We start from the raw sequence: 23,337 nt of genomic DNA on the forward strand, positions 1-23,337 counted from the left end.
GCTTTATTACTAAAGCTGGACGTGATTAGTTGCCGTTCTCAGGACCAAGACCATACACGGGAAGGTATTCCTAAAATTGTATGTCTTTCTGATGATATCATTCACTGATCTCAGTTTTGTATTGTGGATCTGCAAATTATTATCGACGGATAAAAGTCTATGGTACAGCTTCATAATTAACTGATAATCGTATTCCCCCTTGAAGACGTTCACGTGTAAGACAAAGGATATTATTACACACATATATAGTATTCTCTAGTGATTGAATGAGAAAATGAAACTGATTTATATAATAAATGGGTCTCTATTTAATAATATTAGCTGAATTGTTGATTTATATATCTAAAAATTTTTAGAATGATCAAAACAGACATTCAATATCGCAGGTGCTAGTACTCCATAACTACTAATATTTATCAGCAAATGGAACGATGGAGGGACTGTATCTATGCCATTATGTAAAATAAAAACCGTTTCAATTTTCTCGCCATCATACCAATCAATGCATAGGGATCAAATGGAAAATGTATCTTAAATGTATTATGTCTAAAGTTGTCTTACTTGGCAATTTCAGTACCACCAGTTGCGTTAAGGGAGGACTTGATAGAGCCGTAGAGGGCAAATTGACCAGCGGTGATACCACTGTGAGGTTTGTATTAGTATTTATCGTTTAAGATCATATAACTACTCACCCAACCATAACAAGACGTGTACCAATACCGGAGAACATACCACCAACACCGAGTTGCTTAGCGAGACCAGCCAATCTTTGGGTGGTGCTCTCACCAGCCTTAGCTTCAGTCTTGTTGATCTTTGAAAGCAAGGTGTCGGCTGGTTGGGAGATGACAGCTGAGGCCATACCAGCAATCAAACCACAACCAAGGTTGATGGTGTTTGCTTCAGCACCTGAAAGTTCAGACTTTGGCTTACCGTATGCGTGGATAGCTTGTTCTGAGACAGTTTCGTAAACAGCGAACTTAGCCATAGTGTATGGAATTTGCTTGAAACAGATTGGACCGAAACCGGCGTATAAGGCACCAACACCTTCTTGACCGACAATCTTGGTGAATCCAGAAACTAAACCGGATGCGAATTGTGGGTTTGAAACTAAACGAATACGGGTAGCTTCTAATGGACAGAGGGCAATGTCAGCAAAGAATTCAGCGAGAGCTGATGAACCGAGGTAGATAGCGGTTCTGTTGTCCTTTGCGTTTTCAAGACCGACGTAGTCGACGGCTTGCTTCTTGAAGAATTCGTAACCACCGAACTTGAATGCACCTTGAAGGAAGTAACCAGCGAAAGTTGGACCAGCACCGGTAAGGAGAGCACCTGGACCCTATATTGCTGTTAGAATTGATTTTTGGAGGAAGAAAAAAACTGACTTCGGTTGAAGCGATTTGACGGAAGGACTTGAGCATACCGCCTCTGTAGGTTTCTGGCTCGAGTTGGATTCTAGTCTTAACGACATCAATTGGGGTAGCACCACCGTGGGTGATAGCGCACTTTGCGGCTGTTAGCGAGGTTAAGAAGACAAGAGCGTACTGACACAGAGAGCACTCGTGGGGTGTTAGATGTTAGTTCGTAGGCTAATATAAGAGCTTACCCAGCTAAAGCGAACTATTGAGTTGTCAAAAAAGTGTAACCGTGAAGGTAGGAAAAACTCACTCTGCCTAACAAGTCTGCACCTTGTGGAGTTTGTGGCTTAGTAGCTTCAACCATTTTTCTGTTTATTTGTTAATTTCAACTATTTACTTAATTTTTACCTCACATTTTCTGAATAATTACAAGGAAAGAGTGATTGGCGCATAAATCAGTTTTTAAATTCAAAATCTGGAGTCGACCGGATAAGTAGAAAACTAAATTAAAGCATATAAAATACTACCTGAGCCTAAACAATTCATAATTACTCAACGATTCTCGTGCATTATCTACGATTATTTCCGGGAAGCACCAATGACGATCTTAAAGCTTATCTACCTTGGCGATGACTGAATTGACGTGTCAAACGCGTGAATATTTATTTAATAGCCTGAATGTTTTATTTTTGTCAATATCGGCACACCAAAGAGGGTTTGATATTTGGTAATAAATTTGCAGAATACCAAATGATGAAGATAAAGCAACCGGGATATGATTTTATGGTTAAACGAGGCTGTATATTTTGTATACTCGTCTATGAAAAGAATACAGACAGTCGTTAAAGCTACCCGAGGTTTGTGTCGTCATCTGAACTTTGTTGAGGATGCTGTGATAGCATGATCTTTGTGTCATTGGAGTTAAACTGAAAACGAGTACACGCATACTCATATATAATTTTTCCAAAATAAGTTGTACAAGTTGAATACGGCAGAGATAAGTGCATGAGGCAGATGGAGAGAAATAAATACCATAAGCAGAATATACAAACGTAACGAATATATCCTCTATTGTAATCTACCCATCCTATAACTAAATAAAAATCGCTACAGTACTTTTTTGCAAGAAGGCTACTTTTAATAATAATAATAATACAAAAATTATATAGATAAATAGATAAACTAATAGCTAAATAAATATCATAAAATTACATAAATTCTGATTGGCGAGTCGAAGGAAGTGTCCTCGCTGATAGATCTTATACCACGACAACGATAAAATGAGAACTTCAGGTGTTCAATATGGCGGGTGAGTTTTTAAAATTCATTCCAGTACAGATATTTATATAGTATATAGTATGCCAACAGGTAATTCAATATCACCTTCTACTTATATATGCTAATAACTCACAAGGTAAAACCTACATGGGTTGGTGGGGTGCTATAGGTATTTATTATTCTATATAGCAATCATATACCCTCTAATCACTTCGTATAGGCTCACCAAAGCAACGCGGTATCACTCAATACGGTAATTTTATCCTCACTATATGTCTATTGAACTCACAATAAAAAGGTGTATCTGCATTCACTCAACGTCCATTCGCTGGTGCCCTTCAAGGTTACATTTTCAACGGATACAAGAGACTTGCTAAGCAACTCCCATACTCAGGTATTCCATTTGCTTTGGGTGGGTGATACTTACTGTGACAGAATATAAATCTCAATTCATATAGGCTACGGTATTTACTACTGGGCTACCACAAAGCACGAATTCCTCAACTCAAAGGCAGGTCATATTGAAGCATTAGAGAAGGGTACAGCAGAGTAAATAAGGAAAATAACTGTAATTATGATACATAGTACAAAAATATCTAACTATTAAAACCACTTAATCCTCTCAAGAAGTCACTCTTTGCAATTTCTGCCTTCTGATCAATATTAACTGCATCGTGAACTTCACCTTCAATCATGCTGAATTCAACATCTACACCCGCTTCAATCAGTTTAAGTGCAAATGCTAAACCCTCGTCGCGAAGAATTTCAGCTTCACCAATTTGAATGTGAACTTTCAAGTTGTTTTCTTTCCATGGTTTGAATGTAGACGATTCTTGAAGTGCTGGTGAGTTATACTTGTTTGAAATACTCTCAGGCGCATATTTCAAATGAGATCTAACAAGTTCTGATTGTGATGAGAATGGTGGTAAAACATCACATTCTCTGTTTGTGGTGATTGAAGGGAAGGTACTTGTCATATCACCCCATGGGCTAACTAAACTAACGAAGCTAGGTAAATCTACGTCAACTTGTCTTTCTTTCAAATCAAGAAGGTGGAATAATAAAGCATTGGCAGCATTTGCACCAGCACTGTCACCCATTATTGCGATATTTGATGGTTTGACACCAAGTTTGTGTGTTAAATAGATATACGCAGTGGTGCAATCTTGAAGCGGAGCAGGGTGTGCGTTTATACCATCTGAAAGACGATAATGAACTGCGAGACATTTATATCCAGTTTCTCTGACTGCATAAGCGCCGCTTGGGAGACTAAGTGGATTTTCACTAATATATCCACCACCGTGTAAGAAAAGTAACTAATGTGATAGTTTAACAAATATCCAAATTGAAAATAATATACTCACAACTTTCTCATCATGTATGTCGTCCAAATGAAATGGCTTATCTTTCGGATAAATCCAAAATGAGGGTACACTTGAAGCTGGTTGTACGAACCTTCTTGCACGCTCACATTCGCCAGTGTAATATTTATCATCAACTTTCTTTATTTCTGTGCAATGTGATTTCAAATCATCGCCTAAGAAAGTATCAATTACTCTCCTCCTAACTGGGTTTGATGCGGGTGGCTGTAAAGACCATTTGAATGTTGATGAAGCATACTGTCTAGCTAATGCTGTACCAACTAATCTAAGTAAACTCCATTTTGTAGCAGGTTGTGGACGTTTACTAGCATTCTTAATAGTGTTCACAACAGTAAGTGGAGCAACGTAAAGATAAAATCTAATAACAGTTATTAAATGCTTAAGTCTGTAGTTTAATTTCCCAACTGGTGTAACAGTTGATTGTATAAAAAGTGATTTTGGGATATTACTTATAACTGAGGTCATAATTAAGAGGAAAGAAAATGATAGCAAAACCCAAAATGGAAAAAAAAGTTAAAAAGAAAAAGAAAACATAAATAAGGATAGACAATGTTGTGTAAAATAAATATAAAAAAAAAAACCAAAGAAGGTTAGTATAAAATACTAAGATATTCGTAAGCGAAGCCAATGGGAACAAATCAACCAGAGGAATACGAATAAAGTCAAGATCAACGCTTGTCAAAAGTTGAAAGAAATAAAGTTAAAACGAGTGACACTAAATTTGACAAGGGCCTGACGTTCAATCAATAAATGCGGAACGGTTATTAAAGAATAAACACTATCAACGCAAATTATTGTAGACTGATTAGGTGTTTTGAACTTGTAAGATCAAAATCTACCTGTCTTTTGCTAAAAGAAAGCAGAAGAGTGGGATTTTAAAACTAAATTCAAGGACAGCTAGTTTATCCAACTAAAACTTCCTTCAATGGTGAAGAACGGCGTGGAGCGAATGAAGTTGGCTTTGGAGCGACTTGTGAAGCCATCAATAAACCATTTCTACGCAATGAAGCTGCTTCTAATTCAGCAGCGTGTTCTTTTGAAATAGCTTCGCGCTTTGCTGTATATTGCTGAAGATTCTCAAGGGTGCTCTTAAGTGACATAGTCTTGTTTTCCAACTTTACACGGCGCTTGTTGAGTGCATCAGCTTGTGCTTTCAATTGACGAAGTGAAGGTGCTTGATTGTTTGAAATTAAACTCTCTTGTAAAACTGCGAGTGCACCTTTACGTGAACGGTGAGAGTTATCACCGATTGTCTCAATTTGATGTTGGATGAGCTTTCCTTCAACGATACACTTTGCTACTTCACGCTCATGTGCGGTGATCTTTGCTTGAGCAAGGAACTCGTAGTAGTCAACGTTTGATCTACCTTCTGGTAACTCCTCTGCGACACCAACGAGCTGAGCTTTGAGTGCTGGCAAGACGTATCTTCTGAAAGCATCCGCAAGCTTAGCACGTGCTCTGGAGCGCAATACACGTGAAGGTGATTGAGTGTTATTGATCTTACCACTTTCGTTAGATGGTGATGGTGAAGGTGGTGGTGAGATGCTGGCGTCGCTACGTCCAGATGAAAAGATTGAGAACACTGACGCGATGAAGTTGTTTGACTGGTTGGAGTCAGTCGAGCTTCTAGATGAACTTCTTGAGAGTTCCAAGGAGCGGTTCTTAAACTCGTGGGCTTGTTCTTGCTCCTCGCGTGCTAAAGCACATGCGTCTTGTACGTCCCTGACGATGGATGAAACTTTTTCAAAGCTATCATCACTAAGTGCGATGTGGATTGGCTCGTGGTATGCCTCCTCTGTTAATTCAACTCTAACTGATTTTGCCGCTAAGTCGAAACAAACTTGATTTACCAAGTGAATCAACCAAGATGACTTGTCTGCTACATTTGGTTTGTTGTGTTCAAGTGCGAGTGATTGAGCCTCTAAAGATCTAACAAGCCAGCTGCTAGGATAGGCGACACTGTGACTGAACGCAAGTTGGTAAATGACTGGTGGTAAGTTGTCTGCAGGATCAACGCGTAAAAGCACTGTATGCACTGTTAGCTGTGGCTCTATATTCCACTATCTATATACTTACTGTGTATTTTATTGATGGTAGTTTATTTCCAAGGTATGAGAGTTCTTTCTTCGAAATCTTGCCTATTTGGGCTCGACTACTCTCTATGACGTAAAGCGCAGCAGTCTAAATATTTGAAAAATTCCAGACTAGGATTTGTCCTCTTCTGGTTAAATTAACAAGTTAAATATACCACCTTATAGAGAAAAATTCCCTGATCTTATCGGTGTACGTTCGGCCATTCGATCTTTACTGAATGTCAAAAATTTTCACATTCTTGCACTTGCTTAATTTGGAAAAAATGAAGGTGTCTAGCCATGCACAGAAGCCATTATAAGATAAATTGTCTAATTAATCATTCTATTTATTGAAACATACAAATTAACGACATTGATCGCGTGATTTGTGATTCTATATTTCATCATAACGCAGTCTCAGTAGATTCGAAGGGATCTTTAAAGAGAATTGGAGACAAAGTTGGTGTTCTAAGAATCTATGTATTGGATACAATGACATGTTGTAGATTATTAAATTATACGTCAACTGGTATGCCTCTGCGGATATGTCAGCTAATCTATGCATCTAGACGGCTGAAGTCATCAAATATGCTACCATTCTACAGCTATGCCTGAGTGATATTCGAATTGAGGCACAATCTACTGTGGAGGTGCTAGTACAGGTACTCAACAATAATAGGTACTTGCGGACGCCAATCTCGACAAAAAGCTATTGATAGACTGATATACAGCGCATGAGCTTATCTTTGATGTATTCACGATGTTATCTTCATTATACTAAAATACATTAATGTATACAATATCTTATCTACTGATACAATCTGAACTATTCTTATCAGTTAATTCAAAGGTGATTGTGGAAAATGCAATTAAAAATAATATGAGATGAGTTATCACACATTGACAATCTCTACAATAATCTATACATCTCCCTACACCTTTCCGCTTGTCTTTTGACGGCCATCTTCCTCAACCCAAATGAAAGCAGTAAAAAGACCTGGATATGAGACGATAGCTGCATACGCTAAATTACATTTTAAGCAAGAACACTACGCCTATTATCTACAATGCTTGTCTGTCAATATAGGAAGAAGATCTACAACTTCAGATATACCAATTGATGTTGATTTGGGTTCATCAAAGTCAATTAGCAGACTCCATGCTTCTATAAGTTACGATTTTGAACGTGAGCTTTTTAATCTCAACGTTGATTCGATAAATGGTCTCTGGGTTGAAGGATTGTGGTACGGCAAAGGTGCACGTATTGAATTAGGTCGAAAGACTAAAATACAAATAGCAACTAAAGTATTCTGGTTTGTTATGCCGTCTGAGAAGGATATTATACCTGCTTCAACTAAGAACCCAACGTCAACTAAGAAGGCACAGAAAACTGCTACATCAACGAAACCTAGCGTTAACAACGGTATACCTGTATACCCTCAAGTTACTGAGCATACGATCAATAATCATAGAAGGCCGAATGTTGCATATACAACCCTTATCGCTGCAGAGTTGCAAAATGCAGGAGTTAAACTTACAGTTAATGAAATTTGCATACTATTAATGCAAAAATACGATTGGTTTGCCATAAATAAGGATTCTGGCTGGCAGGTGAGTTTTTATCGATGGCTTTCATACCCGCTCATGCCACTCTAGACCGCAATCTTGCTCAATCTTACAAGTGGGAATCAATTTCATAAAATGGAGAACCATTCTAATCAATTCCATACAAAGTGGACACTTACATCGATATTTGAGACATCATTAGCGAATAAGCAATTATCACCACGTTCAATTCAACTCAGTTTGGCTGCCAATAAAACGCAATCTAGTAATAATAAGAACGATATCGCGAAAGCAGCTAAAGCTATGGCGACGCAATCAACAGCTTCAATTAGCTCTCTTAGTCCTGATATGAATGTCAATATGAAGGTGCAGAATTTGAAGCAACCACAAATGCCAATAACTATGAATAATCAGGGTACTTTACTACTCCATCCTGATATATTTGGTAGTGTCAGTAAAGAACAATTACAAGGATTGAGTGTTGTTCCATTCACTAATGTTTTGACATTCTTGCACAACACTATATCATCAAAAGCATTTGAGAGACTGAGCAATGGTAAGGGTTTAGGTAGTGGTTTTGCTGCTATACAACAACAACAATCGAAATCATCTACTTCAGCGGCTAGAATACAAGCTCAGCAAAAAGCAGAAGCAGAGAAAAAGAAGTTAGAAGAGCAACAGCAACAACAGAATAACCTGAATAACCTTTTCAATATGCTTGCTAATAGCAATAATAACGGACAACACTCAAATACCAATATAGATAATTCAGAGGATGCGGATTCATTAGCGTTGATTGCTATGTTACAACAACAAAGTAATACAGGCAAACGAGCTAATACTAATGATGATTATCCAAGCCCTAACAAGAAGGCAAAACAATAGAAGAATTATTTATAATATACACGAATTGCATAACTTATCCTCTTGTCATAAATTAGAATTAAATTATTTGCGCTTCTTGCTACCAGTGCTGCTACTAAGATCGTCGACTATTTCTTTGATAGAGGAGTAGTTATCTACGATAAGTTGAAGCTGTATGGTTTGTTAGTGTATATATCCATGAACAACTAGATACTCACCTCCTCTGGTTTTAGTGATATACCTTTCTTTCCCGGTGCAGGTGTACCATCCTCTTTCGTCCAGAATTCACGGACGTCAATCAAAGGTGTATTCTTGAAAGTTCTCATAGTAACTCTACGTGAACGACCAATTTCAAAGTACTTCTCACCATCAGCGTTCTCTTGTATATCTAAACCCTCCTCTGGGATGTTATCTTGAGTATTTTCTTTTTGTACTTTATTCTTTGGTTTATTCTCAAGCTCTTCATCTGAATTCTCTATGAAAGAGTTGCTTCTCTTCTTCGTTGGTGGTCCCATCTTGAATGTTTCGAACGAACGTCGATGACGCCAACGACAACAACGAAAAAAGAGAAATCAAAAGAGCATCAATTTGTAGAGAATTTAGAGGATATTCCCAATTTAATTGAAGATGAAAGTCCTATGCAACCTCAAACTATTGAGCAGTCACAGCCTGAATATCACGAGAATGTGAATGAACAAATAAAGGATAATACAAATTCTAGCGTTTTATCAGGTACTACATCAAAGTATATACGTAAAGTAAACGTTGGTAAAGTTGGCGGTATGTCAAGTTATATCGATTATAAGTCAAATAAGGATGCTAAAAAGCTACTTAACGTTATTTTGAACGATTTAGATAAAAAGTGGGATGCTAAAGCTCTAATGTTCAAGCAGGTGCGTTTTTATTGACCATTTTATTCACAAGTTGATTGACTTTTCTACACCAGGTCGCAAAGGCACAGAGGAGTCTTAGAAAGGTGAGACAATAATGTTTTATATATACAAAACTTACAACTGGAATTGTAGAAATCTGAAGAAGACTACAAAGTTCTCTCTCAGAAGTATCACAGATTGATTAGCGATTACGATTTGCTCAAGAAGACTTCAGAAGATGTGAGTAAATTTATGCCCAAAGTAAGACAGAACTAAATAAATGATTCAGGATATTCAAGTCTTGCGTTTACATATACATGAAGCCGAAGATAGATTAGCTGCACATCACGCTAGCATCCAACCTCTCAACGATGAACTCAACGAAACGAAAGGAAAGAATGCAGAATACCTCGATACAATATATCATCTTGATGGAAAACTAAACGAGAGTGATGGTCAGTTAGCTATCGCACGTAATCACCTTGAAAGTGCTCAAAATGATTCATCTTTGTTACGCATTCAAATGGAAACATTACGTGAACAACAACGTGAGAATGAAGCTATAATTGCTTCACTTAAAGCTAGTAAAGAGGTTCAAGGTTTGATTGAAAACTTTAACCCAATTACTGCAATTTTAGTACTAACTGTCGCATACCTTCTCGCATGTGTATTAGGATTAGCAGCTGACCCCATCAAGATAGCAATGATTTCAACAGGAGTATAATCACATTAATGACGTTATACGTTACAATTTCATGAATTTTTCAGTTTATTTTCTTTTCAATTTTAAATGCGAGCTTTTACTTTCTCGAATTCCTCCTTAATTTGGTCCATAGATAATCCTTGAGCTGGCCAACCAATAACAAGTCCGGAATCATCTGTTGCACCTTCCTTTGGAATGATGTGGAAGTGGACGTGATCAACGACTTGGTGTGCATTCTTACCGTTGTTCTGTAAAATGTTGTATTCCTCACAACCAATTGCTTTTGCTACTTTCTTAGCAGCTAAAAGTATCTCAGATGCATACTCATCTGGAACGTCACCAAATCTAGGTGCATCTGATCATATATTAGAGTCATATATTATGTATGATATTCCCACACTTACGGTATTTTGGAATGACGAGTGCGTGATTTTTAGCGATTGGGCCAATATCCATAAATGCATGTACTTTATCATTTGATAACAAAGTAAATGATGGAATTTCACCTGCGATAATCTTGCAGAAAATGCAGCTTGCGAGGTGCTTAGTAGGGGTTGTCATGACAGCAGACTAATAAGAAACATTTTAATGTATTTTATTATTGTTATATCTAGAAATTCAAAACAAGGATATCAAAATTCGAGTGTCGATAAACAACCTTTAAGGTCGTGATACCACATCAGTCAATCTAGCGGTAGCATAGCCGATAGTACTACCAACTGCGATTGTTAGTGGATATACTTGCCAAGGTCTCTCCCAATCTAAACCTATTGGGATTATTGCAATCCATGCGCCAATCGCTGTTAAAGAAAGTGTACGCTTGTTATTACGTAAGATGTCCTCATTAAAACTACCGGATTGAATAACAATAGGTAGTGTTGTATACACGGACAATAGTATTGCTAAGCTACCTGTACGTTGATAGCCATGGTTTAATGGTGCACCTCCCAGAATGAGAACTATGAAAATGCCAACTACTGAAACTACATAAAGTAACGCGCTTTGAGGGTTCATCTATCAGACTCTTAATGAGATGCATCTAAAGTGATATTGAAACCTACGAATTGTTTGCGTTCTTCTCGTTTCTGACTTAATAACACTCTTATTATATTTATGCTAGCAACAACAATAAACGCTCCAATAGCAATAAATGTACTAGTCAACGCTGGATTATTGGCCCAGGGTATTATGAAATCATACGTCGGCTGAGATTCTGGTGATTGATCTGTATCAATACCTTCCTTATCTACAAACGCTACAGGTGTATAATAAACATTCAATAAAACACCAATAGCTTCAATTAAATCAATTAGTTTATTATGATCCATAATTTATTTCTATAGTTGATGATTGTTACAAAAGAAGACACTTATAGTTCCTCGTCTTCATCTATCATTTGAGGTGGTGGTGCGGCTGGTTGAGCCATAGGAATAGGCGCAGGTGCGACGTTGAACATAGACATACCATATCCACTTCTACCACCATCATAGCCTTCATCTGCTTCCTCCTCATCATCGTCGCTGTCCTGCATTCCTTGATCATCTTGAACGGAGTCGTCATACATTTTGACATCTAATCCATTCAATGCCTTCATTAACTCTCCTTCACCACCAGGTCCAGACATTGGCAACGCACCTGACTTCAATCTAGCTTTAGCTTCTGCTTTACGGGCCTTCTTTTGTGCTTGTCTAGACATTGGGTTCGCTTGACTAAATTGATCGATTTCAGCAGAACCAAAGAGCTTTTTCTGTTGATCAAGATCATTGATTGCTTGTTGTTTTGTCTTCTTCTTTGGCGGTAAAGATACTATTCCAGCTGGATGACTTTGAGCTTCCATATTAACATCATCACTGTTGTTCTCCTTAGTTGGTACTTCTTCTTCTCTACCTCTCTTTTTCAGTGTATCAAATGAAGCTGTACCAGCACCACTGAGTGTTTGTGCATCGCTTTCACCTAGCAAACTTGCAAGATCAAACGCTTGACTGAATTCAGTAACGATCGCGGCACCTTCTGCAGATGAAGTGTTTTCACTAGGTTTTGCGTCTGATGGTGGATAAAATCCAGATGATAATGTTGATTGTTTTGATTGTATTACTGGTGCACCCATCGTTGATCTAGGCGGTTGTGTATAGTATGGTATTTTTCCACAGGTGTAATCTCTCAAAACTGATCTAGCTGTTGCCAACAAATCTGGTACACCTCCCTTACCTAATCTACCCCTGGTTAAAGCAATCTTGACTAAGAAATCGGTTACTCCGTTGAACTCTGGTATCTCGTATAATTGTGAGAGGTGATTTACCGAGCATCTCTCTAAAATTAGTTCAATTGATGGTTGAGGATCGTCTATATTCTCAACTTTGATAACATTTCTTAGGGTAATTTCTGCTTGTCTTTTTTTGAGCTTCTCACTATCATTAATAGCATCTTTATCATTAGTATCTTCGTCAGCGAAAACAACACCAGGTGAGTCTAAAATTTTTATGTTCTTATCGAGAACAACTTCTTGTGCAACCTTTGTAAAACCAGGAGTTGCACCAACACCACATGCTCTACTACGTTTTAATGAGTTAACGACAGACGATTTACCAACATTTGGGAAACCAATGATACCACAAACGATTGATGTTTTAAGATTAGCATTTCTAGTGTAATTTTTCAATAGATTGACCAATGCATCAGCACCAAAGCAGTCTGAACTAGAGGTTGAACCACCAGCTGTTGTTTTCTTTTGTGAGAGGTTCTGCCTTTGTTGTTGTGTACTAGCTTTGAATGCTACAGTTGGGTAATGATTTCTTAAGAATGATAACCAGTCTTCGACATTACTCTTTGGTACCAAATCTATCTTATTGAGTACGAATACTAGTTTCTTTCCTTCACCGTCTCTCCTTCTAATTTCTCTCTCAATTGTTGATGAACGACATCCCAAAGGATCTCTAGCGTCTAATACCATTAGAATGACATCTGATAAATCAATAACACGTTTCAATTCTCTCATGTAAGCTCTATGTGAATAATCTTTGTCTGCGTGGGTTGTTGATTGATTTTCTACTGAATGCTCTTCAAAGTTGGTAGATTGAGTGGCTGCTGATGCAGCTAATGCAGCAAATGAGCTGCTACTTCCCGTCGGTTCACTCTGCATGACATTATCATCCTCTATCACCAAAGATTTTGATTGACGGGACTGCTGGGTGTATAAGATTAGCGACTTTAGCTATTTAAGCACCTACCTGCGTTCTAGATAATTGCTTATCATGCTTAGATTTAGAAATATGCATTCTAGGAGCACCTTTGGTACTCTTCGTAGTAGCTATTCGATTGATTAGAGAGATACTACATGATAGCATAGAAACTGACGCTTTTGTTGTTTCTCTAATAAATCGTTAGTGGAAAAAGGAATTTAAGTTGATACCCACGAGATTTCCCCATATATCTTACTTAGATAATGATAGAGCGAAGTGAAGAGAGAAGACACATGAGCATATCAAAAATAGCTAGCTTAGTATGAAATATACATTATTAATGTCATTAGATCGTCTTATACTATACTTTTCTTATAACTACATTGCATTTCATCTGTATTAAGTATATGTATGTGATATCAGATATATCTATAGTTCTTTGACGTTTTCATATAATCCTTACGTATCTTTAGCCTTACATTTAGACTTTTGTGTACTACTATTGTTGCACTTGCACTTGAGAAGGTTGAGCAAAATCCTGTAATTGAATGAATGCGTTGTAACATCAATCCTTACTGCTCAATCATGTTATATAACCACAAATGGCATGGTTCTCTAATAGAATAAAAATTGATTGATACATACTTTGAGATTATCGACTATTGCGCAAATTTTCATCTACTCAACCCTCACCATCAAAGTAGTTTGGTTGAGGTTTGAATTGATGCTAGAGATACTCTACAGAACTCACATATTTGTTTTTAAGCTTGAGCTTGAAATGTCCTAGTCTGAGACGATCTTTTATTGGAGGTACTGGAAGAGCAATCAACGGTCGTGATAATCAACCTTACACATTTATATTTATATAAGTACGTATATAAGTCTATGTACGTCGTCTTCTCATCGCTTGATTTTTCTCTCGAGAGTGATAGGACAACACTTTGCACTCAATATCATAAACAATGATTTTATTGCAATCATTGTCTGTGTGGATATCTATTGATACCTCCTCAGTTTGACTAACGGTTCCTTGAATGTTTCCTTAGTTGCTTTCAACGGTAAAGCCAAAATAAGACACACTAAATGACTTCCATTATGCTCCAATTGAGTTTTCCAACAGAAAGATCATTATAATGCATATCGATCACGTAATTTATCATATTGTCAATTAGTTAGTTATTGAGTGAAACCAAAGAGAGATGTATACCACAAATATCTCTTTTCGCTAATCTCGAGAAAATATTATACATGCAATTAATGCCAGCACATCATACAGTCACATGTTGCCCTCAATTGACAACTCAAATTAGACGTTCCTAAGACAAGTCAATTTGGCCAACTAAAACATGGGCCGATAAGAGGACGAACGTGAACAAAGCAGACAGGTAAAAATGATATAAGAAAAAAATGCCAATGAATGAAAATATATATAAGTGAGTGCAATAAGGCGGTTGGATCATGTATAATAAATAAGTTTGGATTTATGTAAAAGAGCGTTGAATGAGTAAAAAATCTTGACTACTTGTATACTCTTGATTATTAACGTATAATAATGGTTATATTATCAATGCGTGTTTTTCATTTACTTTGTTTAAATGGTTGGGTATCTAGAAGGAAAGTAATGATGAAAAATGCTAGAATTGTAAAGATAAGTGAAACTTTGACTGTCCTTTCTTACTGATTATCGTTTGTATTAATTTAATTAAATGTCGTTTGATATTTCGTCGTTCATTATTGACAATTTGTTTAAAACGCCCAAATGAAGATAATGAGGTTGTGTGCTCTGATTATTATTAACGGATTACTACTAATTAACTATTGAACAAATCATGGCTATACTATCATTTAAACACCTTTGTTACTAATTTGTAAAGAAGTGAATGATTGTATTGACGGTCTTGGCTTAATAATCTGCTTGTTTTCCTTATAATCGACATTTAGTGATGGAATTGGTGCAGCTTGTGAGTAAGGTGTGAGTGGAGCATCATCTTCTGAACTTGAGCTACCAGGTGAGTACATCCCCGTCTCCATAGATGATTGACTGAATGGTGGTGTTGGGGGTGGAGTATTATGCACATAAGAAGGTGATAAAACTGGAGCGTAAAAGTAGAATCTTTTCCCTGCCAAATACCATTCTCTAACTATAATGGATGCTCTAGAGTAATAATGTGGTGCGTATTTTGCGGAAATGATTTCTGAAAGTTGGTCGAGGTGCTCCCCAAGGAAACTATCAAGCAATTCTGCGACTTGTATTGATTGTTGGTCTTCATCTACTATTTTACGTGCCCGTCCGACTATAGTCCTTGCGAGTAAAAGGGATCCTGCCGCAATTGAGGAAGAGGGTATGTCTATAAATTCGCGTCTATAGAGGGAGAGTTCCATAACACATCTAGCGATATGTTGTGTCTGCATATCGTCCGTTCCCATAGCGAGAGTAAAAATGCGTAACCATGACTGCTTCTTTGTTAGAATAAATAAAGGAAACAGAAGTGAAACGTACCTCAGCTGTTGGATGACCTAAAACCCACCCAAGGGTAGTAAGAATATGTGATTCCATTTGAACAAATGCAGATTCGTCGTAGATACCACAGCAACTGACAACCAAATCAGAGAGACAGGGTATAGCATGTTTGGCGTCTTCAAATTTTGCGGCGATCCATAAAGCAGCACATCCTACCAACTGATAGTGCTTTTTCAAAACAACCCTCCTAGAGACATACCTGTCGATGATGTTGACGGCTAAGTAGAGAGTTTCGGGACGCAGCCTAGCGTGGGCATGCACTTCAATCAAGAAGTCAATAAGGTAGCTTCTCATCCTCCAGTCAAGCTCAGGCTGTGAGTCTATCAGGCTGAGATCGCCAAGGGTTTGTAATTCCATGAGGTGCATGTAGTAGCAGATATCCTCAAAGTATTCAGATTCTTTGAGTGGGTTATTTTGTGTGGTTAGACTGATTGTAAGTTTCTTGCGTGGTTGTGTAGTCTTGGGTTTAGAGATGCGGCCATTGCTGGACTTGTGCTTGAGCGATTTCGAAGAGATCTTATATCTGAGTGAACGTGTAGTCGTTGGCATTGTTGTATAAAATAAAGAGTGTCTACTAAAAACGTTAGTCGGTTCTATAAAAGGCAACTAGCACTATTCATGCCAGCCAAACCTACGATTTAGATATGCAATACCAATTTTGACATTTAAATTTTTGGTCAAGAGTGTTTTGAAGAAAGTGATGATAGTAGAATTCTGCAAGGGTACTTTGGAGTAGCTGTCAGAGATCGTACCTTGCTTGGGAGACAACAAAGACCGAGAGGTCAGACTACACTAATAAAGATGTATAATCTATATTATAAATTAAAAACTATCTTTTATAGGCCCATATGCTCTTAAAATCTTGACATCTGATCGTACCTTCCTTTGTTTAGTCACTCAACTCTCACCTTTATCACTTTATAAGGGGCGAAATGAGCTCTAAATATCACATGTATATCACAGATTATTGCATTTTACGCGTATATATTATATTTGCTATGCATGTGCACCCTTTAATTTACCCAAATTGACCTAATCACTTAGATGAAAAGATCCGCAACGCAGTGGAGTTGGGATGCATCCAATAGGAAGATTCCATAGAATAAAAATAATGTATTCAATGTATATATCTTTTTATTAATCTTCATTTCCTCATTCATTTCCGTACATTCATACCGGGTAAGCAATTTATTTATATAATCACGAACCACAAGATATCAAATTTGTCTCATCTAAATGAACGAGCCTGTATACATATACTTTGACTTTTCATGCGCGTGAATACACCGTTTCCAACTCGTCGGACACATTTGCAGTTTACTTATTGGGTGGAGGTGAGCTGCACTGCTCAAGAGATCAAGGTACGATATAACCGCTATGAGCGAAAGCAATAATACACTGTTAAAATCCATCGGAATAGTATGTTCAATCTAAACTACGTACACTATGTATATTATCACTCTAATTCTTACCCATTTCGTCAAGGATAAGCCAAGAATGATTGGCGACGATCGGGTGTCTGTACAAAAATATATATCACGATTAATGAGTTGCACGCTATCACGGGATTTTATTTGGTTGCCCTCGGCATGTCAACTATAATTTTGCTATCATCACAACCCGAGTTCATAGCGCTGAAACATTGACAGCGGATACAGGATAAGTGATTGGACCTTCAAGGTCGCAGTTTTGCTATTATCAAGAGGCTCATATTTGTCACATGTAATCTTTCTCTTAGTCTGAGTCATGCTGCCCTTAGTGATCTCTCTGAGGTTTAGCGTCCCCCAATCAGCGACAAGTTATAAATCAGACTTGAAAAGGTCAAATTTAACACATACATTGTAGACTTTTCTATCGTTTTAATTTTTTTAGAACTATATTTCACGATCGATCGTTATATTACACTGGAATGTAATCAATGTGCATTCGATGCATGCTCGGTTATCACTGATTTTGGCGAATTTTTATACGTTATTGTGTCATTGGTAGTATTATAATGTAGAAGATTTCGTATAGAATGCTTTATGCTCATTACATATAATTGTTAATGCAAATTTTAAGATACTGTATCTGACAAGTTTTATTCTAATATTTCTGTGTAATATTTTTCTGGAGCTGTCTTAGTAATATACCAACTTTTCTATTACTTATCTCCATATATTTTCGCTCTTTTCTACCATCACGAGTGAGATATAAAATTACACAAGATACAAAGAGATATGGTATTTAAGGGATGCTATCTTCCTAATAGAACCGACTGAGATGAAACTACAGTCAAAGCAACGTCTTTCAGCAGATGAGAAGAAGAAAAGGTGAGAGATAACAGCATCCTGAGAGATGCGAATGTATACTAAATTCTAGAGGCTTCTCAATTACTTTTATGAGACTGTGGGCTCTTGTATTTATTGGAATACAATATTAAAGCTTATATAGAGAGATTTTTTCCAGGTTTGAGCGATAGCTTAGCAAGACACGGAACTAAAAGTTGCAGCTTAAAGAATTAGAGAAGAACGTACCGAAAGCGAAGGGAATTAGTTAAGATGCCATATCTTTAATGTCCTTCTATTTTAAAAGACCACAGTTAGTCAAAGTATCAAGGATATACTGCAGGATTTGTGTAGTGATAATTTGGTCTCGATGGACAAGATAGGCATATCAAACTGTGGGACCATACTTTAATTACGCTCACCTCTTATCTTAAATAGACTATTGGTCATTCCCAAGTGGTGAGCTAAAGCACTCATGCATACGACCCAACATTCTCACTCCCGATAGACGCCACAAAGAATGTCCAGAATGAGAATGCAGCACTCAAGACCAAAGTAGCAGCGCTTCAAAAAAACTTGAAGTCAGCAACCGTAGCTTTCGAAGAACTCCAAGCTAATGGATACGAAGACACAGTATGTCTATGGCAATCACTTATATTGCTAATAATAATTAGACTGAGCGTCAAGACTTGATCGCTGAATATCTGAAGCTCAACTACTCAGTAAAAGAAAGGGAAGAAGAGCTGTATACTGTAAGAAAGGGTGGTAGTGCGGCATTAGATCAGAAGATGAATTATATCAGAATATCTAAACTCGAAGTTGAAAAGTTAACAGATGCCACTATTTCAGCGATTTCAAAAATATCTGAACGATTTGATCTATCTCAATTTAATTTACGTCAACAATTTGATATACCAAGTGATTATGAAGATGATTTGTGAGAAATGCATTAGTTTTTGTTCAATGGAGCGTCTTTATAAGCAGCCTTGTTGACTGTTTCACCAGGTTCACCACCTTCTGTGGCGCGAGGGTGTTGAGGATCGACTGGCTGACCAGCGCCTCCCTGAGAAGTTAGTTAATTACGAAAGAAGATATATTATATTACTCACTGCACTTGCTTCCATACCAGCACCGCCACCAGATGTTATAATCCTTGGTCTCTCAACAACTAAACGTTCGCCTTCAAACATTCTATTTACAGCAGCAGCTCTGCTGACTATATCAAGTTGATCACGTTGCTCTTTGTAGAAAGCATTCAAATTTGCTGGATTGCTTGCTTTACTGTCGCTGCTTGGTTGACCAACTGGATGAACGCCCAAAAATTCCCTAAAGGCTAATCTATTTCTACGAAGGAAGTAATGTCTGAAGTTGTAGCTACTAAACTTAGTAGCAGATCTTTGTAAAGCTCTATAGAGCGCTAATAAATGATGTCTATTTATTTCTGTTGTCATTGGTGGTATGAATTCAAGGAAATGCCTCTCTTCAATTGCACTCAAGATAGGATGCGCACGAAAACATTAGAAATACGTTGGCATAATCAATTGCCTATTTATTCCATGGATATACAGCCTTATTCCAGTAATGCTTTAAAGAAGGTTCTGAATAGCGCTGAGATTTCCCAACATCAGACTTATAGACTGGCGACAGGTGGTGCAGATCATCAAGTTAGAGTGTGTATAACTTTAGCTTTAATATTCTTTATCTCACTACTTATATAGCTTTGGCTCATTCATCCGCAACAAAACATACGTGATAGTAACGCGAACACCATTTTACAGAATCCACATCAACCACGAGCAGAATATCTATGTACATTATCAAGACACACAAATCCGGTCAATGTTGTTAGATTTTGTCCAAAAGGTGCGAATTTTTCTTGATTTATATTCTAGTTTTTCACACAGTCACATTAGGTGAGACTTTAGCATCAGCAGGCGATGGTAAGTTCATTACTTGATTTAGTATCTTACTTCTAATATAATTATGCAGATGGAAACGTGTTACTTTGGATACCAAGTGATCAGAAGACAGCATCATACGGTGAATCATCTTCAGAAGATTTGCAATTTGAGAAAGAATTCTGGCGCGTTAGGATTATGGCTAGGTGGGTATTGTACATAATGACTACAGTAACCGTCCAACACAACTTGCAGATGCGCTCGAGACGCAGAAGTATACGATTTAGCGTGGAGTCCAACTGGTGAATACTTTGTTGCTGGTAGTACAGACAACACAGCTAGAATATTCTCTGCAATCGATGGTGTTTGTTTACATCAGATAACAGAACATAACCACTATGTTCAGGGTGTTAGTTGGGACCCTTTTGGTAGTTTAATCGCAACACAGAGTTCTGATAGAAGTCTGAACGTTCATTCCGTTAAAAACTATGAGAAAGGCGGTCTCAGTGTACATTCTATATCAAAATTCTCGAAATCAGACGTACACGCACATACACCTAAACAACTAACACACAAACGGAGCAGTAGTAGCACAATGAATAATAATGGAAGGAGGAGACTTAGTGTTGCTAGTGCTACATCTGAAAATGATCACTCACAATCACTATCACAAGAACCTGGTTTACAAACTCCTATGCAACCACCTTCACGCCGTTCATCATTATCCCAACAACAATCACAATCTAATATACCTTCAAGTGCAGCTTCATCACCACTAACGCCTGTAAAGAGAAGTCCAAGTCCATTACCAGCAATTAAAACACCATCTAATAAATTAAATGAAAGGATAAGTTATGGTGATGAAGGTTTCACACAATTCTTTAGAAGATTGTCATTCTCACCTGATGGCTCTATTTTAGTAACTCCATCCGCACAAAGCGATGATATACCCAGTGAAGATGGCAAAAAGAAGAGTATTGCTAAATCTTCTGTTTTAATTTATGGTCGAAGCAACCTCAATAACCCACTTGCAGTATTACCAGGCCATAAGTCTGCTACTGTTGGTGTACGATTTAATCCTATTCTTTTTAATCTTCGTCAACGTAGTGAAAAACCTGCATTTGATCTACCATATAGGATGATCTATGCAGTTGTTAGTAAAGAAAGTATAATAATTTACGACACTCAACAATTATCACCAATTTCTATCCTTTCTAATTTACATTGGGCAGCATTTACAGATGTTACATGGTGAGTTGTCGTTTAAATAAGATCCTTTAAGCTAACGACATTAGGTCTCCTGATGGACAATCTTTAATGCTTGCTAGTTTGGATGGTTATTGTTCAATTATTGTATTTGATCCAGAAGAACTCGGTACACCTTATAAGGAACAACAACATCAATTACAGATGAGCGCAATAGCTGAGAATGTACAGGTAACACCATCTCAAAGCCATACAAATACACACGTTGACATACAAGCTGAGAAGCAAGTTGAGAATCAAACTGTAGTCAACCAGCTCCCAGTCAAGAAGAAGAGAAGGGTTGAATTGACTAGAGTTGAATAATTTCTTGTAATTAGTTAAAACATGATGTAGTTGAAACGTTTAAGAGTACAAAAGTAAAGTAATTAGATGTGCTGTTAGGTAAAAATGGCAACATCAAAGACTCATTCGATGTCTGACTATTAGCACTAATTGTGACTTACCTTATATTGACATCTCGGAAGCAAACGCTAGAAGTAGTATAAAGATAGTATATACTATAATTAATAACATTTTACAATGCCATTTTCTGTAAATTAAATAATTAAAAATTTACCGATAGCAGCTGCTGCGTAACTTCCGCCTTCTTCACAATTGATCAGAATCTAGAATCTCTCCATAAAGAGGCTTCATCCAAGGGTTCTTTTTCAACGTATATTCTTATACTAAAAAGTTAAAAATGTCAAATTCGTTTAATAAGGAGAATAGTACACCTCTGGCAGGTGTCCAACCACGTCTGAGAATACCTTTACTCTTAGCAGGACTTGGTTTATTAGGTATCGGATATTGGTTAGGTGAACATAATGTAGAGAAAGTTGAGAAAGTTCACTGGCGTACTGCGGATATTTTGGCTGAAGCACAAGCACAAGTAACTTGTCATACACCACCGATGGTACAGCCAGATCCCGCACAATTTTTACCAGCAGATTATCATCTCAACAATCCACATATCCCATTCGTCGTTTGGCCTGAACATGTACCTGGAATTATTCCGACTGAGGCCTTCCCAGTTGAAGCTGCTATGGATAGATCTATGGCCAAAGCTGATGTCGCTGTGCAGAAGGCTAGTGAGACAAACACTCTTCACCAAAAAATTCCTAGTGTCGTTCATTACACCTTCGGTTTGGGTGATGATTCAGAGGAATTAGAGTATTATCAGGTAAGTGAATCACTTTTTAGTTGATTTTTAATAACATCTTTATAGTACCTCGCTATCAGATCTGCGTTGATTGTTCTTAAACCAAAAGCAGTTTTATTCCACTATATAAATGAACCATATGGTCCTTGGTGGGATAGACTTAAAGAACTCCCAGAAGCAGTTCACGTTATGGCAAGAAATATGACGCATATCTTCCATCAACCAGTTGATAATGAGGAGTCTAAATCTGATGTTATTAGATTAGAAGCTTTATTGAGATGGGGTGGTGTCTTCTTGGAACCTGATGTCTTCGTTATTAGAGATTTCTTATCAGCAGGTTTACTCAATGAACCAGTTGTAATGGGAATGGAAAGTCAAACTGATATGACAAAGCACGAATTAGATCCAACCGGTTTGAACAACGCTGTTATTCTCGCTGAACCAAATTCAAGATTCATTAGAGATTGGTACAATAGTTATGGTACATTTAATCAATCTGAACCTGCTAAACACTCACTCGAAGTTCCTTGGAAATTTGCACGTTTAAATCCATCTTATGTTACAGTTTTGAACAGGTTGGGATTATTCTGGCCATTACATACAGAAGATGCTTTAGAGATGGTTCATTCAAAAGATCCAGAATCATTTAACTTTGATTTAACAGCTCAATTCACTTATCACGCATGGGAAAAGGTTGCACATGATCTTCTGGAGAAGATTACACCTTTAAGCCTTAAAACAATGAAATCACCTTTCGCAAAGATGGCAAAGAGATTTGCGGCTGCCGATGATGAACATTATTTACAAGGATATAGCAGACATAGCAAATTGTCTTCATCGCATTAAATAAATTTGATAAAATTTTGATCTTCTTCAATTATAAGGAAAAAAATTTCAAGGATTTCTCTATTATGTTACCATTCATTTATGTACTTTAGTCCATTCATTTATTTTATAATAAATTTGTTATTCTCGC

At 37.3% G+C, this 23,337-nt stretch overlaps 14 protein-coding genes across 14 annotated transcripts; 6 read left to right on the forward strand and 8 right to left on the reverse strand.

Annotated features, from left to right (window-relative positions):
- Positions 1 to 501: 501 nt before the first annotated feature.
- Positions 502 to 1,723, reverse strand: WALSEDRAFT_31714 (mitochondrial phosphate carrier protein). The gene is made up of 6 exons (XM_006957061.1): positions 1,666 to 1,723; positions 1,604 to 1,617; positions 1,547 to 1,556; positions 1,383 to 1,502; positions 693 to 1,336; positions 502 to 642 (listed from the first exon to the last, which is right to left on the reverse strand). The coding sequence occupies exons 1-6, from the start codon at positions 1,717 to 1,719 to the stop codon at positions 558 to 560; spliced, it is 927 nt and encodes a 308-aa protein (XP_006957123.1). The 5' UTR covers positions 1,720 to 1,723; the 3' UTR covers positions 502 to 557.
- An 893-nt stretch (positions 1,724 to 2,616) lies between these two features.
- Positions 2,617 to 3,949, forward strand: WALSEDRAFT_36429 (hypothetical protein). The gene is made up of 6 exons (XM_006957062.1): positions 2,617 to 2,664; positions 2,713 to 2,723; positions 2,770 to 2,802; positions 2,854 to 2,886; positions 2,932 to 3,045; positions 3,092 to 3,949. The coding sequence occupies exons 1-6, from the start codon at positions 2,636 to 2,638 to the stop codon at positions 3,184 to 3,186; spliced, it is 315 nt and encodes a 104-aa protein (XP_006957124.1). The 5' UTR covers positions 2,617 to 2,635; the 3' UTR covers positions 3,187 to 3,949.
- Positions 3,193 to 4,480, reverse strand: WALSEDRAFT_67953 (alpha/beta-hydrolase; the record flags this gene model as incomplete). The annotated part of the gene is made up of 2 exons (XM_006957063.1): positions 3,193 to 3,949; positions 3,998 to 4,480. The coding sequence occupies 2 exons, from the start codon at positions 4,478 to 4,480 to the stop codon at positions 3,230 to 3,232; spliced, it is 1,203 nt and encodes a 400-aa protein (XP_006957125.1). The 3' UTR covers positions 3,193 to 3,229.
- Positions 4,481 to 4,525: 45 nt separating this feature from the next.
- WALSEDRAFT_59774 (hypothetical protein) lies at positions 4,526 to 6,498 on the reverse strand. Its single transcript, XM_006957064.1, has 2 exons — positions 6,092 to 6,498; positions 4,526 to 6,041 (listed from the first exon to the last, which is right to left on the reverse strand). Coding segments are annotated over exons 1-2 (1,125 nt in total). The 5' UTR covers positions 6,093 to 6,498; the 3' UTR covers positions 4,526 to 4,917.
- Positions 6,499 to 6,938: 440 nt separating this feature from the next.
- Positions 6,939 to 8,586, forward strand: WALSEDRAFT_56708 (hypothetical protein). Its single transcript, XM_006957065.1, has 2 exons — positions 6,939 to 7,698; positions 7,744 to 8,586. The coding sequence occupies exons 1-2, from the start codon at positions 7,066 to 7,068 to the stop codon at positions 8,536 to 8,538; spliced, it is 1,428 nt and encodes a 475-aa protein (XP_006957127.1). The 5' UTR covers positions 6,939 to 7,065; the 3' UTR covers positions 8,539 to 8,586.
- Positions 6,939 to 9,048, reverse strand: WALSEDRAFT_44047 (hypothetical protein). The gene is made up of 3 exons (XM_006957066.1): positions 8,736 to 9,048; positions 7,742 to 8,688; positions 6,939 to 7,697 (listed from the first exon to the last, which is right to left on the reverse strand). The coding sequence occupies exons 1-2, from the start codon at positions 9,030 to 9,032 to the stop codon at positions 8,602 to 8,604; spliced, it is 384 nt and encodes a 127-aa protein (XP_006957128.1). The 5' UTR covers positions 9,033 to 9,048; the 3' UTR covers positions 6,939 to 7,697; positions 7,742 to 8,601.
- On the forward strand, positions 9,006 to 10,447 carry WALSEDRAFT_56709 (hypothetical protein). The gene is made up of 4 exons (XM_006957067.1): positions 9,006 to 9,410; positions 9,464 to 9,493; positions 9,543 to 9,650; positions 9,679 to 10,447. The coding sequence occupies exons 1-4, from the start codon at positions 9,057 to 9,059 to the stop codon at positions 10,111 to 10,113; spliced, it is 927 nt and encodes a 308-aa protein (XP_006957129.1). The 5' UTR covers positions 9,006 to 9,056; the 3' UTR covers positions 10,114 to 10,447.
- WALSEDRAFT_59775 (HIT-like protein) lies at positions 9,482 to 10,668 on the reverse strand. The gene is made up of 2 exons (XM_006957068.1): positions 10,497 to 10,668; positions 9,482 to 10,447 (listed from the first exon to the last, which is right to left on the reverse strand). Exons 1-2 carry the CDS (start codon positions 10,651 to 10,653, stop codon positions 10,176 to 10,178), a joined length of 429 nt encoding a protein of 142 aa, XP_006957130.1. The 5' UTR covers positions 10,654 to 10,668; the 3' UTR covers positions 9,482 to 10,175.
- Positions 10,669 to 11,413: 745 nt separating this feature from the next.
- On the reverse strand, positions 11,414 to 13,336 carry WALSEDRAFT_36437 (P-loop containing nucleoside triphosphate hydrolase protein). The gene is made up of 2 exons (XM_006957069.1): positions 13,320 to 13,336; positions 11,414 to 13,273 (listed from the first exon to the last, which is right to left on the reverse strand). Exon 2 carries the CDS (start codon positions 13,229 to 13,231, stop codon positions 11,462 to 11,464), a length of 1,770 nt encoding a protein of 589 aa, XP_006957131.1. The 5' UTR covers positions 13,232 to 13,273; positions 13,320 to 13,336; the 3' UTR covers positions 11,414 to 11,461.
- Positions 13,337 to 14,667: 1,331 nt separating this feature from the next.
- On the reverse strand, positions 14,668 to 16,506 carry WALSEDRAFT_59776 (hypothetical protein). Its single transcript, XM_006957070.1, has 3 exons — positions 16,428 to 16,506; positions 15,772 to 16,363; positions 14,668 to 15,725 (listed from the first exon to the last, which is right to left on the reverse strand). Exons 2-3 carry the CDS (start codon positions 16,339 to 16,341, stop codon positions 15,117 to 15,119), a joined length of 1,179 nt encoding a protein of 392 aa, XP_006957132.1. The 5' UTR covers positions 16,342 to 16,363; positions 16,428 to 16,506; the 3' UTR covers positions 14,668 to 15,116.
- Positions 16,507 to 17,977: 1,471 nt separating this feature from the next.
- WALSEDRAFT_59778 (hypothetical protein) lies at positions 17,978 to 19,516 on the reverse strand. The gene is made up of 4 exons (XM_006957071.1): positions 19,169 to 19,516; positions 18,568 to 19,122; positions 18,498 to 18,518; positions 17,978 to 18,454 (listed from the first exon to the last, which is right to left on the reverse strand). The coding sequence occupies exons 1-2, from the start codon at positions 19,508 to 19,510 to the stop codon at positions 19,009 to 19,011; spliced, it is 456 nt and encodes a 151-aa protein (XP_006957133.1). The 5' UTR covers positions 19,511 to 19,516; the 3' UTR covers positions 17,978 to 18,454; positions 18,498 to 18,518; positions 18,568 to 19,008.
- On the forward strand, positions 18,066 to 19,495 carry WALSEDRAFT_56713 (hypothetical protein). The gene is made up of 4 exons (XM_006957072.1): positions 18,066 to 18,454; positions 18,498 to 18,518; positions 18,568 to 18,692; positions 18,734 to 19,495. The coding sequence occupies exons 1-4, from the start codon at positions 18,430 to 18,432 to the stop codon at positions 18,998 to 19,000; spliced, it is 438 nt and encodes a 145-aa protein (XP_006957134.1). The 5' UTR covers positions 18,066 to 18,429; the 3' UTR covers positions 19,001 to 19,495.
- Positions 19,517 to 19,568: 52 nt separating the features above from the next.
- Positions 19,569 to 21,575, forward strand: WALSEDRAFT_59781 (WD40 repeat-like protein). Its single transcript, XM_006957073.1, has 6 exons — positions 19,569 to 19,729; positions 19,778 to 19,922; positions 19,973 to 19,999; positions 20,049 to 20,163; positions 20,213 to 21,208; positions 21,253 to 21,575. Exons 1-6 carry the CDS (start codon positions 19,616 to 19,618, stop codon positions 21,524 to 21,526), a joined length of 1,671 nt encoding a protein of 556 aa, XP_006957135.1. The 5' UTR covers positions 19,569 to 19,615; the 3' UTR covers positions 21,527 to 21,575.
- Positions 21,576 to 21,848: 273 nt separating this feature from the next.
- WALSEDRAFT_31727 (hypothetical protein) lies at positions 21,849 to 23,311 on the forward strand. The gene is made up of 2 exons (XM_006957074.1): positions 21,849 to 22,382; positions 22,428 to 23,311. Exons 1-2 carry the CDS (start codon positions 21,903 to 21,905, stop codon positions 23,205 to 23,207), a joined length of 1,260 nt encoding a protein of 419 aa, XP_006957136.1. The 5' UTR covers positions 21,849 to 21,902; the 3' UTR covers positions 23,208 to 23,311.
- The last annotated feature ends 26 nt before the right edge of the window (positions 23,312 to 23,337 follow it).

Source organism: Wallemia mellicola (assembly GCF_000263375.1).
Source record: "Wallemia mellicola CBS 633.66 unplaced genomic scaffold WALSEscaffold_4, whole genome shotgun sequence".
Taxonomy (NCBI): Eukaryota; Fungi; Basidiomycota; class Wallemiomycetes; order Wallemiales; family Wallemiaceae; genus Wallemia; species Wallemia mellicola.

Bases quoted from the DNA above. Each gene is read 5' to 3' on its own strand.
- WALSEDRAFT_31714 (XM_006957061.1), bottom strand. From the start codon at position 1,719: ATGGTTGAAGCTACTAAGCCACAAACTCCACAAGGTGCAGACTTGTTA. The intron at 1,337-1,382 runs GTCAGTTTTTTT...ACAGCAATATAG, and splicing joins GTCAAATCGCTTCAACCGAA to GGTCCAGGTGCTCTCCTTAC. The intron at 643-692 runs GTGAGTAGTTAT...CAAACCTCACAG, and splicing joins ACACGTCTTGTTATGGTTGG to TGGTATCACCGCTGGTCAAT.
- WALSEDRAFT_36429 (XM_006957062.1), top strand. From the start codon at position 2,636: ATGAGAACTTCAGGTGTTCAATATGGCGG. The intron at 2,887-2,931 runs GTAATTTTATCC...CACAATAAAAAG, and splicing joins ACGCGGTATCACTCAATACG to GTGTATCTGCATTCACTCAA. The intron at 3,046-3,091 runs GTGGGTGATACT...CAATTCATATAG, and splicing joins AGGTATTCCATTTGCTTTGG to GCTACGGTATTTACTACTGG.
- WALSEDRAFT_56708 (XM_006957065.1), top strand. From the start codon at position 7,066: ATGAAAGCAGTAAAAAGACCTGGATATGAGACGATAGCTGCATACGCT. The intron at 7,699-7,743 runs GTGAGTTTTTAT...ATGCCACTCTAG, and splicing joins ATAAGGATTCTGGCTGGCAG to ACCGCAATCTTGCTCAATCT.
- WALSEDRAFT_44047 (XM_006957066.1), bottom strand. From the start codon at position 9,032: ATGGGACCACCAACGAAGAAGAGAAGCAACTCTTTCATAGAGAATTCA. The intron at 8,689-8,735 runs GTGAGTATCTAG...CAAACCATACAG, and splicing joins TATCACTAAAACCAGAGGAG to CTTCAACTTATCGTAGATAA.
- WALSEDRAFT_56709 (XM_006957067.1), top strand. From the start codon at position 9,057: ATGACGCCAACGACAACAACGAAAAAAGAGAAATCAAAAGAGCATCAA. The intron at 9,411-9,463 runs GTGCGTTTTTAT...TTTCTACACCAG, and splicing joins AAGCTCTAATGTTCAAGCAG to GTCGCAAAGGCACAGAGGAG. The intron at 9,651-9,678 runs GTAAGACAGAAC...TAAATGATTCAG, and splicing joins TGAGTAAATTTATGCCCAAA to GATATTCAAGTCTTGCGTTT.
- WALSEDRAFT_59775 (XM_006957068.1), bottom strand. From the start codon at position 10,653: ATGACAACCCCTACTAAGCACCTCGCAAGCTGCATTTTCTGCAAGATT. The intron at 10,448-10,496 runs GTAAGTGTGGGA...ATATATGATCAG, and splicing joins ACTCGTCATTCCAAAATACC to ATGCACCTAGATTTGGTGAC.
- WALSEDRAFT_36437 (XM_006957069.1), bottom strand. From the start codon at position 13,231: ATGCAGAGTGAACCGACGGGAAGTAGCAGCTCATTTGCTGCATTAGCT.
- WALSEDRAFT_59776 (XM_006957070.1), bottom strand. From the start codon at position 16,341: ATGCCAACGACTACACGTTCACTCAGATATAAGATCTCTTCGAAATCG. The intron at 15,726-15,771 runs GTACGTTTCACT...ACAAAGAAGCAG, and splicing joins TAGGTCATCCAACAGCTGAG to TCATGGTTACGCATTTTTAC.
- WALSEDRAFT_56713 (XM_006957072.1), top strand. From the start codon at position 18,430: ATGGACAAGATAGGCATATCAAACT. The intron at 18,519-18,567 runs GTGAGCTAAAGC...CACTCCCGATAG, and splicing joins CTATTGGTCATTCCCAAGTG to ACGCCACAAAGAATGTCCAG. The intron at 18,693-18,733 runs GTATGTCTATGG...AATAATAATTAG, and splicing joins CTAATGGATACGAAGACACA to ACTGAGCGTCAAGACTTGAT.
- WALSEDRAFT_59778 (XM_006957071.1), bottom strand. From the start codon at position 19,510: ATGACAACAGAAATAAATAGACATCATTTATTAGCGCTCTATAGAGCT. The intron at 19,123-19,168 runs GTGAGTAATATA...CTAACTTCTCAG, and splicing joins CTGGTATGGAAGCAAGTGCA to GGAGGCGCTGGTCAGCCAGT.
- WALSEDRAFT_59781 (XM_006957073.1), top strand. From the start codon at position 19,616: ATGGATATACAGCCTTATTCCAGTAATGCTTTAAAGAAGGTTCTGAAT. The intron at 19,730-19,777 runs GTGTGTATAACT...CTACTTATATAG, and splicing joins GTGCAGATCATCAAGTTAGA to CTTTGGCTCATTCATCCGCA. The intron at 21,209-21,252 runs GTGAGTTGTCGT...TAACGACATTAG, and splicing joins GCATTTACAGATGTTACATG to GTCTCCTGATGGACAATCTT.
- WALSEDRAFT_31727 (XM_006957074.1), top strand. From the start codon at position 21,903: ATGTCAAATTCGTTTAATAAGGAGAATAGTACACCTCTGGCAGGTGTC. The intron at 22,383-22,427 runs GTAAGTGAATCA...ACATCTTTATAG, and splicing joins AGGAATTAGAGTATTATCAG to TACCTCGCTATCAGATCTGC.